The sequence below is a fragment of the Vidua macroura genome, chromosome 7 (genome assembly GCF_024509145.1).
Source record: "Vidua macroura isolate BioBank_ID:100142 chromosome 7, ASM2450914v1, whole genome shotgun sequence".
NCBI classification, from domain to species: domain Eukaryota; kingdom Metazoa; phylum Chordata; class Aves; order Passeriformes; family Viduidae; genus Vidua; species Vidua macroura.
Window position 1 is genome coordinate 31377758 of NC_071577.1, and position 15011 is coordinate 31392768.

The window sequence follows — 15011 nt, forward strand, 5'->3', positions numbered from 1 at the left end:
CAAACAAGATTATATAGTCAATAAAATCAAGCACAGCCAGCTGTGACTCTGCTCCACCGGTGCACCAAGATAGCCCATCCTGACTGAAAAACACATTCATTATGTATTCATTTGTATAAAATGGAGAAAGCCCCATCTGAAATACTGGGGAATTGACTGGTGTTTTGGCTTTCAAGCACAGAAAATTTCACTAAGTCATCTTACCTGCAAACAATATTCACACTGGTAAGGCTTCTCTCCACTGTGAGTTCTTTTGTGCCTTTCCATGTGATACTTCTGAATAAACCTCATACCACATTCATCACAACGAAATGGCTTTTCACCTGATAAAAAATACACAGCAATATTAATCTAAAAGAATAAATTAACATCTTCCCATAAAGTTACAAGGTCAAATACTACATTCTCTATTAGAAGCAGTAAGAGGATTTAGTCTATTGCTATTGAAAAACAACATAGAGCTTGCTTACATCACTATTTTTCCAATACTCAGTTGCTGATGCCTCAAATACTTTAAGCTTTTATGCTAAAAAAAAACCCCACCTTTAAAACTAAATCCTTACTCCTCTTTCTAATGCAGGTGCAGGTATGTCTTACACCTACCAAATTAAGAACTGCAAAGATGGTCTTCCTGGATTGTTGCTACAGTATGCATTTTTTAGGGCAGACAACTGTATAAAAATACCTCAATCCTCTCACCAAGTCATTAACACAAACCCATCCCCACTAGGAGAGAATTAATGCATTTCCAAACTTTGACTATAACATTTCGAAGGGTGCTATTTTCCCATATTTTTTTCCCTTATTTGCATGTGGAGTTGAGAGAACTGCTTTGAAAAAGTCCTACTATTTTGGTTTAAACCCAATTTTTTTTTAAAGAACTAATTTTAAAACTTTTTTAAAATTAAGTCAAAACCCAAGAAACCTCTGTAGCAGAACCAGTGTTTGCAAACTTACAGATTTCTCATTTTGACTGTTTTGTTAGCTTGTTTTGGTTTATGGGTTTTTTCTTTACTTTCAGGAAATACTCGTTCAGACAATATGCACTGCCCTTAATTCATCTTCAGTTCTCCTCCTTATTTTTCCTTACAAAAAAACCCTGTAACAATACTTTCTGACCAGGGAGTAACTATTTTTATTTCTTTTAACTTTTGCCTTACATCTTCCCTCTGATATTTTTTCCTAGGTTTCTGTGACAAAACCTAAAAATTTCAAATGCATTGAAAAGTTAGTTCTGCTTTTATAGAAGTTCACTATTATTTACTAGAACTCACCCTGAACAACAGAGATCTCTCCTTTTAGTATTTCTATGAAATCTTTTGGACTGACATAGAAGTCAAGGATTGTCTTGGCAGCATCTGTCAAGACCCTCTTTGTTCTGGGTGCTGCACTACACTGATTTTTGGGATATGAACCATTTATGTCTTGCTTCCAGAAAAATGCAGACTATTGCTATTTTCTGAAGTAGTTTTATTTTTACTAATTATATTATGAACTGTTGAATGACCAACAATTAGTTGTTAAAGTTTAAAACTTTAAATTAATAGATTTTATTATTTAAAATGTTGACAGAGTTTGTATTTTCCATTTAGAGAAATTTATCTACAACCTTCTACAAATGGGAATACAGTACCTGAAAATAAGGTTCCAGTATTTATAGAGACTAGAATGGAAAATATCTGTATCACCCACACATGTGCTCCTAGTCAGATCACTAATGCTCAGAGTTTCAACTTCCTTAATTCCAAGCAATTTCTAAATCTCCCTCTTTGTAAGCCTATGTCCTATTTCGAATTATTAATTCTTACCTCTCCATGTGGCCTCTCAGCCAATCCCTTTCTTGGATGAAATTATTCCAATTTATTCCCTCCTAAATCAAATTATCTCCTCTCCTCAGATCTCTCAGCTTCCATCAGTTCTTTTTCTACAGGCTCACAACCCAGCATTCTACATGTCTTCTTTCACTTGACTTAGAGAACTTTACCATTTCTTGCTTATTAATAAGCACCATAAAATTTTGTGCTTTTTTCAACATCCCTTTTAAGTTATAAACACCTATCATATCATTCCCTCTCATCCTGCCTATAAGCAAATCCTCCTCTCTGGCTTATTTCTTCACTTTCAAACTCCAGGTTCATTCTTCATGTTCTCTTTATCTGTTAGGCACCCTCAAAACTACGGTGCCTTACTCCCAATAAGCCTGTTCAGTCTTTCTGAATCAAATTCCAATCCTTGCCTCCCATTTCCAGGATGCTGAGGCAGGACATTTAGAACTCACTGATCTTGTTTGATACATGGGAACTCTTCCATTCCTGAAGACTACTACTTAGTCCTTGCTACTTATGGTTTTCTTCACCTTTGCTCCACTATTCTACTTTGTGGCTTTTTAAAACTGTGCCTTCAAACAACTCTCCTTACATTGTTTCAAAGCTTGCTTTCATACTACCTTAGATTTATTTTAGAGAATAGAGTGGCTGTTTAGTTTGAAAACTATCCTGAGCCTTAAAGCAAGAGATCTGAGTCTTGTTCTGGCCTTGAACAGCCCTCTGAGAAGCCATCCTGCAATCCCAGGAAATGCAGAACACTTCATTAACACACTTACCTGCAGCCTTACACTCATTTCTGTAAGTGAATGCACACTGAGTTCCTTAACATTTTTCTACTCAAGCTGACTATTTGCTGGCAGAAGACTGCACACCTACCTATTCCCATTTCAAGGCTCAAACAGAGCCAAAGAGAGGTCTGTGGTTTTTAGGTGGATTGCAGTCACCAGCTATTCTGGAGACTTTCAGGGCACATACAAATGCACTGCTGGCCATGCCTTAAAGGGGAGAAGAATCTGGGGACACTGCCCTGCAGTTAACTCAGCACAGTATAGAAAATAATATTTTTCAGTAGAATTCCAGAACACTCTGAAAGTAAGATTAAGAAAACCTTTGTGAAACTGACACCATATTTAATTTTGGCTTCAATCTTCATATGGAAGATAATTTTAGAAAAAGATTAAAAATTAATATGAAGATAGGCTTCCAATAATAATTTTATCCTAGCAGAAGCCTAAAACTTCAGATGCCTTCCGCAATTTTGTTGTACTTTTCAGACAGATCTATTGCAAATGGAGGAGACCATTAATGCAAATGGAGGAACCTTTTGATAATGCAGGGAGAATCCAGGACACATTTTTCTGAAATGTCTGGGTCAGTGGGAAAGAATCAGATGTATAAAAAACCCTCAAAATTTAAAAATACACTACAACAATTAATGCATTACTTATGAAAACAGCTCATGTGTTCTGTCTATGTTTGCAATCTATTAAAACCAAGCAATAGAACTACTCATCCAGTGTAGTACAAATATTATCTGTATGAAGGCTGTAACAATTATAATGCCAGGCATTTTAAAGTCTAAACAGACAAAAACCAAATTATAAAATACTAAAGAAGGCTATAAAAAATCAGCATGACTGAATAAGAAGGCACTTGAATTGTTAGCCCCAATGGTGTTTTGGTTTTTTTAATGTAATCTTAGTTTTTGTGTTTAAAATGGAAAGTAGGGTGGCTTACACAATTAGGACACATGAATGCATGAGTGGGTAAGGTATATAAAAACATCTCTAAGCAAAATTAAGCAGACATATTTGAAAGAAAAATAAAAAGAAGAACATTCAGCATCTTCTCCAACCTCGTAAACTGAAAATATTTGCGTACCAGCGAGTCTTCCCTCTCCTACAACTAAAATAGCAATTTTCTGTATCATTAGGGACAAGTTTAGCAGCAGGGTTCCAACACTGCTGCCCTCCTCTACACACAATTATAAGCAAATTTTGTATTAATGCAATGTCTGCTTTTAGACGCAACTGTTTAATTATTTACAAAGAATAACGCTGTTCATTGATTGCTTCCTAACTCCCTCACAACATTTCCTTTGAAGGAGTGGTTCAGAGAACTAAAGTCAAATCAGACTAGAAATAGCTGGGGCACCTGTAAACTGGGGGCTTGTAACAGGCATAAAATGGGGCTTCTACCTGTTACTACTCTCTTTGATTGGTTTAAAAAAAACTAGAAAAATTGATAAAAATCTTTAGAAGAGTAAGAGATTTCCTGTTCCACATCAGCATTTTGAACACTGTCCAAAAGCTGGTGCTAAAAGTGGTCATTCATGGAGATAAAAATGCAAAATAAAAAAGTATTGAATAAAGTTAAGAAACATTTTTTTAAAGGGTATGAATAATACAAACATATCTTTACTTTCATCAAAGTAAAACACAGACCCACTGCTCACCTCCTCATTAGAGAATCAAGTTGAAAATTCAGGTTTTCTGGATGGGTTTAGTTATGCAGCCCTGAACAACAGAGCAACTACACAAACAGCTAAGGGTCAGTAGTGAACACTGTCATATAGAGGTGAAAGCCCAGACAGGTATGCAAAGTGCCAATTAGCTATGCTATAACTGGGTGAAGCCAAAAATTAAACACTAGTTAAATTCTTGTTAACTAAACAGCCTTCAGAAAAAATTCTGCTACTCCTAGAAGTTGAGTTTTACATTTTCTCCTAAGCATTACTCCTGTCACCTAGGAAAACATACATGATTCAACAATTTAAACACAAGCACCATCTATTTTCTGAGAAACAACCAAACTATAGTTCAGGAAGCTGAGGAAAGGAGGAAACACAGTTATCTAAAAAAAGTCAGATAACAATATGGTTAATTAGTTAAATGGCACCTTTTTCTCTGCTAAACAAAGACTAGCATATGTAAGAGCTGGCATAAAAACCTACAGTCCCAACACATCCACTCCCCTCCCTCCAAAACTTACAATCGACACAGATTTCTTATTAGAGCTAGAAGCTAAATTTTAAAAGATAATTAAATCAATTTATAAAATATTTGCAGTCAAGTGTTAATTAACTATATTACCCAGACTCTCATTTTCAAAGCCACGTACAGGGAATAATCCTCATTTGAAAAAAAAAAAAAAAAGAAAGAAAAATCTTCTAAAAAATGTGAAAACTGCACTTTAATTTTTGCCTTGGGGGGGGGGGCTGGAGGGCAGATAGATGGAAGAGACTGAATGAGCATTCTTTTCAATAATAAGTATCTACACAAAGTGGAGACAGCATGGTTCACCAATTCAGAGCCAGAGGAAAGACTAGGAGTAGAACAAAGACACTGGACAGAAGAATGGAAGACTCTTCTGTGGCTGACTGGCTGAAGGAAACCTGCTTAGTCTGGACTCATGGCAACCTAGGATACAAAAATCCCATAAACAACAGGGCATTTGTGCATGTAACTCCCTGTACACTGCTCTGAAAATTCATTTTGCAGAGTTTTTTCTCCCTCTCAACCCTTACACATGCACACACTGCACTGCGTGTTAGTAGCTTTCATATCCATTTAAATGCTACAGCCAAGAAACACTGTGCACATTCACCAGCTCTGCTTTTCTGAAAAAGAGGCTGAGAAATTGGCATCTAGTCCAAAAGGGACCATATTACAAAATATTTAAAGAGGGATTGAAAGGCCATGCACCAAAATGCCAAAAACCCAATGAAACCAAACCTGTTAAAGAATGTGGTTCTGTGTGGTGCAACAAGATAAAAAAAATAAACATATATAAACTTTAACTTGCTTTGGTTTAAAGCTTCAGGCCTTATTTGACCTATACTGCATATTTTTAAACTAAGACTCTTCTTTTTAGAACAGTTCTGAATTAAACCTAAAAGAAAAAAAAAAAAAGTGAAAAGAAAAGCTGATACTAATACCTTTGGGGTTAGGCATTTTGGCCATTTTAGTCCTGGCACTTTTCCATCAAATTCAAATACAAACAAACAAGACAAACAAACAAATAAATCTATGGAAATGTAATTTGGAAGTCCCCCTTGTCTGAATTAACTTGATACAACAAAAGACAGAACTGCTTAATGAACTTTGACTTTTATGAATGCACAAACTTCAGGATTTGCTGCTCAGGGGTTATTTATAGAAAACTACTTTCAGATCTGCTTACTGGACTTCATACTCATTTTACAGCCAAAGGAAAGTGAAACAAGTTGAAAGCACAAAACTAATTTCTTTTTAAAAGCTTTATCACTTTGTAACGTGTTAAATTAAAACAAACTACGACAGGGTTTTTGGCTGCATATTTATTACCAGAAACCTTGCCTGAGTGGGGAAACAGTTTTTAAGCACGCCAGTAAAGATACTCAAGGCACTATACTCACCAGTATGAATCTTCTCATGCCTCTGTAGCAGGTACTTCTGTATGAAACGCATGTCGCACTGACTGCACTGAAATGGTTTTTCACCTTGAACAATATAATTCCACATCCATAAGTTAATAACTACACACTGTTGTTTCTGATAACTATTTTTGAGGAATATTAAATTGTCTATTAAAAACACCAGCATCTGAGCGAATTCCAAAAATACCCTGATACCAAAAAACATTTGCCTTACTAGGTATATGAACTGCAGAGCTCTCTCCATGATCCTAAGAGTCACATTAAGACTAGCACAGAAGAGTGATCTGGAATGGCTGTAATTTCCTCATGTGCAAGATCAATCAGGATGCTGGCATAGACTGCATTCAGGATACTGGCAAGCTATTATAACAGTAAGTACCTTTTTCACTTCTCCAAACACAGAGATACCTCATCAGGCAAATAAGCAGCTGCAGCATGTTTTACAAAGGGGTCAATTTTTGGCACTTAGGCTACAAGTCAACCCATTACTTTCTGATAAAGAAAGAAAAGAAACCTTGTAAACAGTTAGCTCTTCAGTTATTAAATATATGTTGATTTTTTTTTCTGATATTCTTTTGACACTTTGGTGCATGGAATCTCTAAGCTTAGATGCCAAGTTAGCTACACTCATAAAACTGAAATTCGCATAGAGCTGAAAACATTTTTAACATAAGTAAACAACTCTTTATATAGTAGAAAAGACAAATTTGAAGTCAAGCAGTACCTGTATGAATGAAGACATGTCTCTGTAAATGGTAGTTGGTTCTAAAGGCAGCATTGCAATGCTCACAAACATGAGATTTGTGGGTTTTCAGACCAAGTGATCCATCCTCATTTATTGTAAGGATCTATTTTAAAAAGAGTAAAATTTGTTCTCACACTACCCTCTAAAGATGTCTTATTAACTACAAAAAAAAAAAACATTAATTTTTTCAATGCAGAAAATGTAAATATTTCAGGTAAAACAATGCTAATTTCTACAAAACTATGCGTTAAGCTTCTAATACACATTCCCAATTGCAGTCCAATCCAGCTTGTGTCTCGTTGTGCATTAAGAGCTATTTCAACAGGACAGAGACAAAGGCAGCTCATGGAAAATCAGCTTAGAGCTTCCCTAGGCACAGCTGAGTCACTTTATACACTACTGTTTATTTTGTCCGTCTGTTGGAAAGGATGCAAAGTAATCAAACCACTCCTGGGCACTAAACCGTGGACAATTGTTTTAAAGAAAAAGTGAATAGTTAAAATCTTTTTTTCAAATCACAACTCTAAATGTTTGCTAAAAGTCATTAAAGCTTAACCAGAATAGTCATATATATTATCTACATCTATATAAAACCAGTAGTCTCAAAGGTAAGATTATATTTTAAAAACCAAAATCCCAAAGCCAAACAATCAAGAGAATAGTATTATTCTTCTCCCCTTTCAGGTTTTTCACTCAATAAAGTATTGCTTACTTAATATACATATTAAAGCATCTCCTAGATTACTTCAACTTGCCACACTCAATTGCTTTGCTGTCAAACAAAGCCGCTATTTTCATATAAAGTTTAAAAAACTTAAATTTAAAAAAAATGCACCACATCTACTTTATTCAATAAAGCTAATCACAGGTTTTCTCTAATTTGTCAGAAAGAATAAAAATAAAAAACTAAACCAAAATCCAAAATCTCTACTATCTCTGGCAAGAGAATAATAAAATCAGTAAACAAATTACATTTATAAAATCTTGCTTAACTGCAAACACAACTATAAAGAAGAGCTTAAGGAACCTTAAATAATACAGTTTAGTCCCTTGTTATTAAAAAAATAAAAGTATGCTGGGAAAACACATCTGCAGTTTGATTAGCTACAGCATTTTAGGTTTTATGATAATGACAGTGATGAGAAAGAGAGTCAATAACTGAAACAGTATCTCTGAAATAGTAGCAAATACTGTAGGATCTACTTAATTTTTAATTCTCCGGCATCAAAACAAGAGTGAAAATCTCAGACTAACAAATTCTTGTGCATTCACTCTGAAGGACAAGCACATTCATACGTTTGTAAGATTGGTGTGTTACAGCTCCAGTCACAGATAGAGACTCTGTTCTGTAACATTATCCAGCTGATGAAGCCAACTGCGTCTTTAAACGAATTTAAATAAATATTATGAAATGCTTTTCATATAGTATATTGAAATTTTAAAATAATAGTGCAGAAAATACACTTAATTTCATGGTTATCCTAAACCTGGGCTCTTCTACTTAATCTACCACCTCTTAAATGATGGGAGTTAACTTTGTCAGAGCAGCTTCCCTAACCAAAGCAACAGAAAAGCTTGTGCATGTGTGTGTGTGTGCATGCGTGTGTGTCCGTGTGTGCACGTGTGTGTGTCTGCATGGGAGAGGGAACAGGAGACAGGAGTCATGACGCCTGATGACTTCTGATGACAACTGATGACTTCTTCCTTACCTGACTACTGCATTGATATAAAACAGAATTTAGAACGTTTCAGAATGTTAACTGACTTCCATTTGTCAGAGTTCCAGCTGCTTGTTTGGATGGAAAATCAACCCCACTACCCTGGAAATACTGAAACTGCAGTAGGCTCTCACCTAGGTCAGTCCTTCAGCTTTTTTCTACTCTGCCTTTCTACTCTGACAGGTCTGAAAAAGGGGAAGATAGACTGAAAAAGAACCTGTTTAGCAATTCACCTGATAATTTTTCAATCTTTTGTCATCTCAAAAGACTAATCCTGGCAGACTGGGAGATAAAAAGGAAGCATGCAAGTACACGTCTGTAGAAAGAGGGGCACACGCCTCTTCTACCTTGCCATGTTTCCATGGAAGTGATCTCTGGATGTACTCAACCTAGATCTCCTTTTTCTCTCAAAGGGAGAAGTGAGAAAAAAAATGCACAGCATTTGGAACTTGCTTCCACACCCAATCTGAAGCAATTTCTCAGCTTTCCAAGAATACTACAGGTGCAACCTTATTTAACAGTGCTTTGAGGAGGACTGGAAGGTCCTGCTCCCCGGGCAATAAAAAGGAGGTTTGGGAGATTTTCTTTGTATTACAGTGAGTTTTCCTTTAATGTACAAACAGTCTGGGTTGATTTCTGAGTAGGCTTATTTTAATGCTGCTGTGTGATAACATATAACTGATTTACTTCTATCAGAGCAGCCTGCATATGTTCTATTTTAAGTCTGAAGATTAATACTGATTTGGGGAATTACTAGAAGATATAACACTGCTACCTCATGAGGTGAAATGATTCTGGTTTTATCTGAAGTGCTTCTCAACAGAAGAAAATTGTTTTCAGACATACAGGGTACATAGTCCTTATGAATGGATCTACAAAACAAATTTTAAAGTAACAAACCAGCAGCTACGGTACGAACCTTTTGATATAAATAAATACATATATGAAGATGATTATGACCACAGGAATTTTCCCTACCAGTAAATTATTTTATATATATTAGTAAGCTTTTTAGAATTTTCAAAACTAACATTTTAGTTTTCTTTTTAAAAACTTTTCACTACTATGCATGAAGCATATAAAATTATCAGGCTCACAGAAAAGCACAACTATTATTAGATAGATACAGAGTAATGATTTATAAATGGTCTACAAAGCTACTGACTCATAATTTAAAAAAAAATATTTGGAGAGAGAACTGCCTGGAGAGACAGATGTTAAAATATGTCAAGAGTTCATGTTGCTAAAAAGGAGTTCAAAGAAAAACACTGTTATATCAGTTTTGTTTTGGGTCTCTGGTGAACTTCAGAACTGCATCTTTACTGAGCAAACAAACAATTTCCAGCCTAACTAGTTCAAATGCTAATGAAATTAGTCATAGTCAACCAAATCTTCAGGTCCTTTTAATCTTGGTTTTGCCAAATCAATGTCTTACTTTTGCTGGTGAACGCTGTTTTCTTTTCTTCTTTTTCTGCAAATCTACTGGCTCTCGTATTTGTTTTTTGTCTCGTTTCTGTTGTTCAGATGCATCAGTAAAGGTAATTTCTTGCTTTACACTGATCTGTTAAGATACCAAGTGCCAGTTTCAGGTAAGGTTCTCACTACAGAAAAGCAATTTTTCAATTTTAGAAGATGACAAACTGCTGAAACAGAAAACCTTTTCCTAAGGGAATTATCTTCTGGCTTCACTCTTTCAGAAATTTAAGTGAAAGAATTAATATGTATCTTAAATAAAAAGGGCACAGTTAATTTCCTCAGTAACATTTTGATGTATCCTTTCATTCATCTCCCAAGGTCTTTTTTCCTGACCTGTGGTGATTTCGAGATCAGTTCATATATTAAAATCACTTCCATCTGTAAAACCATTCAGTTTTTCATACCTATTTTACTTTAGTCCGTGCTGTTGTCAATATAAGATTTAATGGAATAGTTTATTATATATTTAAGACAGAAGTATTTTTAAGGAAAAAAAAAAAAAAAAAAGACCAGTTCTAACGAAGTTTTTGAAAAAAAAAATTTTTAAAATCTTGATCTAATGTAAACTTTAATGAAGACCATGATACTCTTACATTTTTCTAACACCTGAGCCACCTGATCTACAACTAACAGAGTAGTGTTTTAACGGTGCTGTGTTTCTGAAGATTATACTTTGTGTGTAAGGCTATCTACTTTTATAGTCCTGGTGGTTGTCCTTTATGTTTGAAGGGTAACAGTGATGGTGTGCTGCATTACAGACAGATGCTCTGTTATCAAAAGGAAGTCATCTCTATGCTCTCTGGGAAAGCCAAGGTATGCCTTCTATGAGATTCCGTGGAGGGGCATATTTATGGTCATGTATGAAGTGTCACAGTCCAACCTGCAGTGTGAATGCAATTGCTAAGCGTCCACATACCTTCAAAACATACAAGATGCTTCCTATAGCAAAAGCAACTAAACAGTACTATTAACAGCATAAACAGTATGCACCTTCTAATAACACTATTTATTCCGGATTGTAGTTACCCCTGAAGATTAAATATCCTTAAAGGAGCACATTTTAACACTTTAGTTCTATGGTAACAGCCTGCTTATAAAATATTTATAAAACAGATACTTAAAGATTATACTTAATTGGCAAAATTTATCCACAGCCCGAGGCAAATAACATAAATATTTTGATAATCAAAATCCAAACAAGCAATTAATAGATTCTTGCCAGAGTAGGATTAGACTACCAGATCAAGCTTCCTAGTAATCTCTCCAATATTTCACAAAGAAATTGCTTACAGGGACATTAACAGCATACTGCAGCCCTTGAGGAAGTCTATCTTGTGCATCCATTTCATCATCATTTTTTACCGTCTCCTCATGGACCATGAGTTCATCATGTGAAATCATCTCTTGCTGTCGAAGTTCACTTTCCTGTAACACTTCATCTGTAGCAAGAATTTCCTGGTGCGGCATAGTCCGATCTTGAAGCACTGCCTCTTGCCGTTCTCTCGATACTCCAGACTGGTCAGATACCGCACCCATCCCTACCATAGCCCTGGATGACTGCATCTGGTCTATGCCACCACATTTAAGAAATAATCCTCCCAGCTTGTCTTCAATGTTCATTCTTAAGTGCAATTACCTACAAAGAAAGTTTTAATAGTAAACATCTACAATTGGTGCGCTTGCTTAAAATTATTTACTTAAAAACATTTTATAAGAACTCAAGTCAGTACTCAACAAACACACATGCAGTCCTAAAATTGATACTGAGTAAGAACCAAAAGTTGGGTATCTTTGAGGAATGTCAAAAGACTCTCCCTTTGCACATCTGTGTGCATACAATAGAACATTTTCACATAAAAGGTTTCAAATCAGCGCTCCTGACAACTGGTAAAAGTATGGTAATTAAATGATGGCTAATTCCTCCTTCTCATTCCTTAGAAAACTTTTAATTTTTTTCCTGTATGCCCTCTTTGCTCTGTTCTCTTTTTCCATTTTGACTGTCTTTTACAAACACCTCGTTCATATTGGTCCTGTTCTCCCTACTTCCTTGTCCTTTCAGCACCCTTCCACTGCTGTTACCCCAGGGCATTGCAGCTCCTGGAGCATCTTAATAACCACAAGTGAGAGAAAACTGGGCTGCATCCAAAGCAGCAGTTGAGGGAGGTAATTCTGCCCCTCCACTCCACTCTCCTGCGACCCCACCTGCAGTGTTATATCCAGCTCTGGGGTCACAACATAAGAAGGATGTGGATATGCTGGAGCAAGTCCAGGGGAGTAAAGGAAAATTATCAAAGGGCTGGAACATCTCTGCTATGCCAACAGGATGAGAGAGAAAGAAGGCTCTGGGGAGACTTTATTGCAGCCTTTCATTACTTAAAAGGAAGCTTTTAAGGTGGAGAAAACTTTTTAGCGGAGCCTGTTGCAACAGGACAACAGGTAATGGTTTCGGACGGAGACGTGGTCAATTTAGACTAGATATAAGGAAGAATATTGTTACAATGAGGGTTCTGAAACACTGGCACAAGATGCCCAGAGAGGTGGTATATACCCCATCCAGGAAAATACTCAAGGCCAGGTTGGATGGGGCTGAACAAACTGATTTAAGTGAAGATGGCCCTGCTCATTGCTGGGAGTTGGCCTGAATGGCCTTTAAAGGTCCTTTCCAACGCAAGTTATTCTGTGATACTATGAAAATGCAATTTTATAGCTAAAGCTATACATGAAATAAAGACTCAAACAGAGAGGTCAAAGCTGTTCATAAAAGACATTCACAGTGAGCAGGAGCATTTGTGAGGAAATATAAATTCCAATCATGAAAAGCAATACAATTCACAATATTCTAACAAGTATACTGATATTATTAATTAATTTTTAGCACAGAGCAGGAGGCTTTTGTGAAGCTGGAAGTGGCAGCATCTTCTCATTCTACTAATCAATATATACACAAGGTAGTTCTAGGACTCTTCTTCTCCTTGGTACACTGGATGTCCAGTCAGAGCAGTCAGTCTCCTTCACTCTATTCCCGAGGCCCATAATCCCTACTACCCACTCCTCAGTGCTCCTTGAGGCAGACACACCAACAGACAGACAGACAGACAGACAGACAGACAGACATCCTTCCTCCATCTCTCTATGTTCCCACAGCCAGAGAGCAGAGGCAATACACACACAGGCCACAGCAGACACAGGGCTGGGAGCAGAGGCACAGTGGAGTTGGACAACACACAGCAGGCCCAGCTAAAAGCACCAGATGGGACCTTGGGCAGCATCACAACAGCAGCAGCACCTTTGGTTTTGATGCATTCAGAGTTAGGATACAGGTGTGATGTGGGTACGTTGCTAGACATCAGCTTCAAATTCCAACCCCCTGAGAGTGTAGCATGGAGAAAGGATCCATCTCCATTCAAGTCTTAAGTCAGAGGCCATGCTGCCTTCCCTGCAGCTCACAATGACTATTCATAACCAAAGAAATCAGGTCTCTCTACAGGTTACGTCCACAGAAATCAGGTCTCTGCCTAAAACCAGCAGGGCCATCATTGCAGAACTGCACCACAACAGCCCCCTGCCAGTCTAACAGGCTGCCAACATGCAAAAAACAGTCCATCAAACAAATGTACATCAAGTGTCTAAATTTCCATATTCAGTCTGATCCATTTGATCACTTTCTAAATAATTTTCTTCTCCGGGAATATATTTCAAAAACTCTCAGTGTATCTTAACATCTGTGAATCTTTCTTTATATCAAACTACATCGAGTTTACAAAACAAATAGTGGTTTCTTTTTAGGTAAGATCCTAGATTACTTGGTAGGAATGGAAGCCACCAGCTGAAAGAGCTGAAAAATCTCATGAAGTTTTCTTATATTAATATTGGTTCTTAAAATATTAATATTGGTTCTTAAGATTCTGAAAGTAAAATTAACTCAATTTCTTAAAAAAAAAAAAAGAAAAAAAACAACTCACCACACACCTCAAAGTAAAAAGCTGATTCACACATCCTGATGGCAAGTCATATCTTATAAGTCAAAAGTGAAAGAACATTTGTCCCTATTCTGTACCGTGAGAGTTTCTAAACTTCCGAATACAGCACAGAAAGGCTGACAGCCAGGATGGTCTGACCACTCTCAGTTTCAAATATTTAAGAAGTACACCAAAGGAAGAAGCTTTTCAGGCAAATACTTTTTTTTATTATTTTTAGTAAGCCTTGCTCTGCTGGAAATCAGAAGGACAGAGTCATCAAGCTCAATCTCTTTATAATTGATGACAGGTCATCAATCTTTTTAGCATTCTTCCTCCCTACATAACAAGTCCATTTTAGGGACCAAAACCACCCATGACAGGAGAAGAACATGGAAAAATTCTGTTCAGGACATTTATGCCTGTGATTTGCCCTTTTTAGTTCTCCTGCAATTCTAACATACGTTTGAAATCATGCTTTTGATTTTCACAGTATCTGTCTTCAAATACAGACAACAACTTCTTAATGCCTTGACTGAGCTCAGGTAGGGCTATGTGACAAACTGACTCTGAAATTAATCCAATTAGACTAAGAGAATGAGATGTCTTCAAGGAAAAATGCAGGTCTGGTATGCCATACGGGCATTTGCAGACATTATATAATCCATGAAGTATTTCTCAGATGTAACTGGGAAACCAAACTGATAGTTTCTCAGCAATAACACAAACAAACAAACAAAACCTGGCACAGCACTAAGGCTGTATTCTTCCCACCAATGCAGATCTCCCAGAGATCTTGCAACAACATCATAAAATGAGAAAATGAGGATTAATTTATCATCTTTTTGGTTTGGAATATCCTGTGCCAAGTGA

At 36.5% G+C, this 15011-nt stretch overlaps 1 protein-coding gene across 6 annotated transcripts in view; it reads right to left on the minus strand.

Annotated features, from left to right (window-relative positions):
• The window catches only part of ZNF148 (zinc finger protein 148), a 43685-nt gene that overhangs the window by 11315 nt on the left and 17359 nt on the right, over positions 1–15011 (minus strand). For 4 of the 6 annotated variants that reach the window (XR_008437922.1, XM_053982582.1, XM_053982580.1 and 1 more), the window contains exons 2-6: positions 11473–11818; positions 10142–10267; positions 6968–7091; positions 6223–6306; positions 205–323 (exon numbers count right to left, since the gene is read on the minus strand). Coding sequence is in view for 5 of the 6 variants with exons in the window: in XM_053982582.1 (XP_053838557.1) it covers positions 205–323; positions 6223–6306; positions 6968–7091; positions 10142–10267; positions 11473–11802 (783 nt within the window). In the remaining variant the exon portion in view is untranslated. The remainder of the gene's footprint in view (positions 1–204; positions 324–6222; positions 6307–6967; positions 7092–10141; positions 10268–11472; positions 11819–15011) is intronic. The other 2 variants (XM_053982584.1, XM_053982583.1) reach the window with 2 other exon arrangements.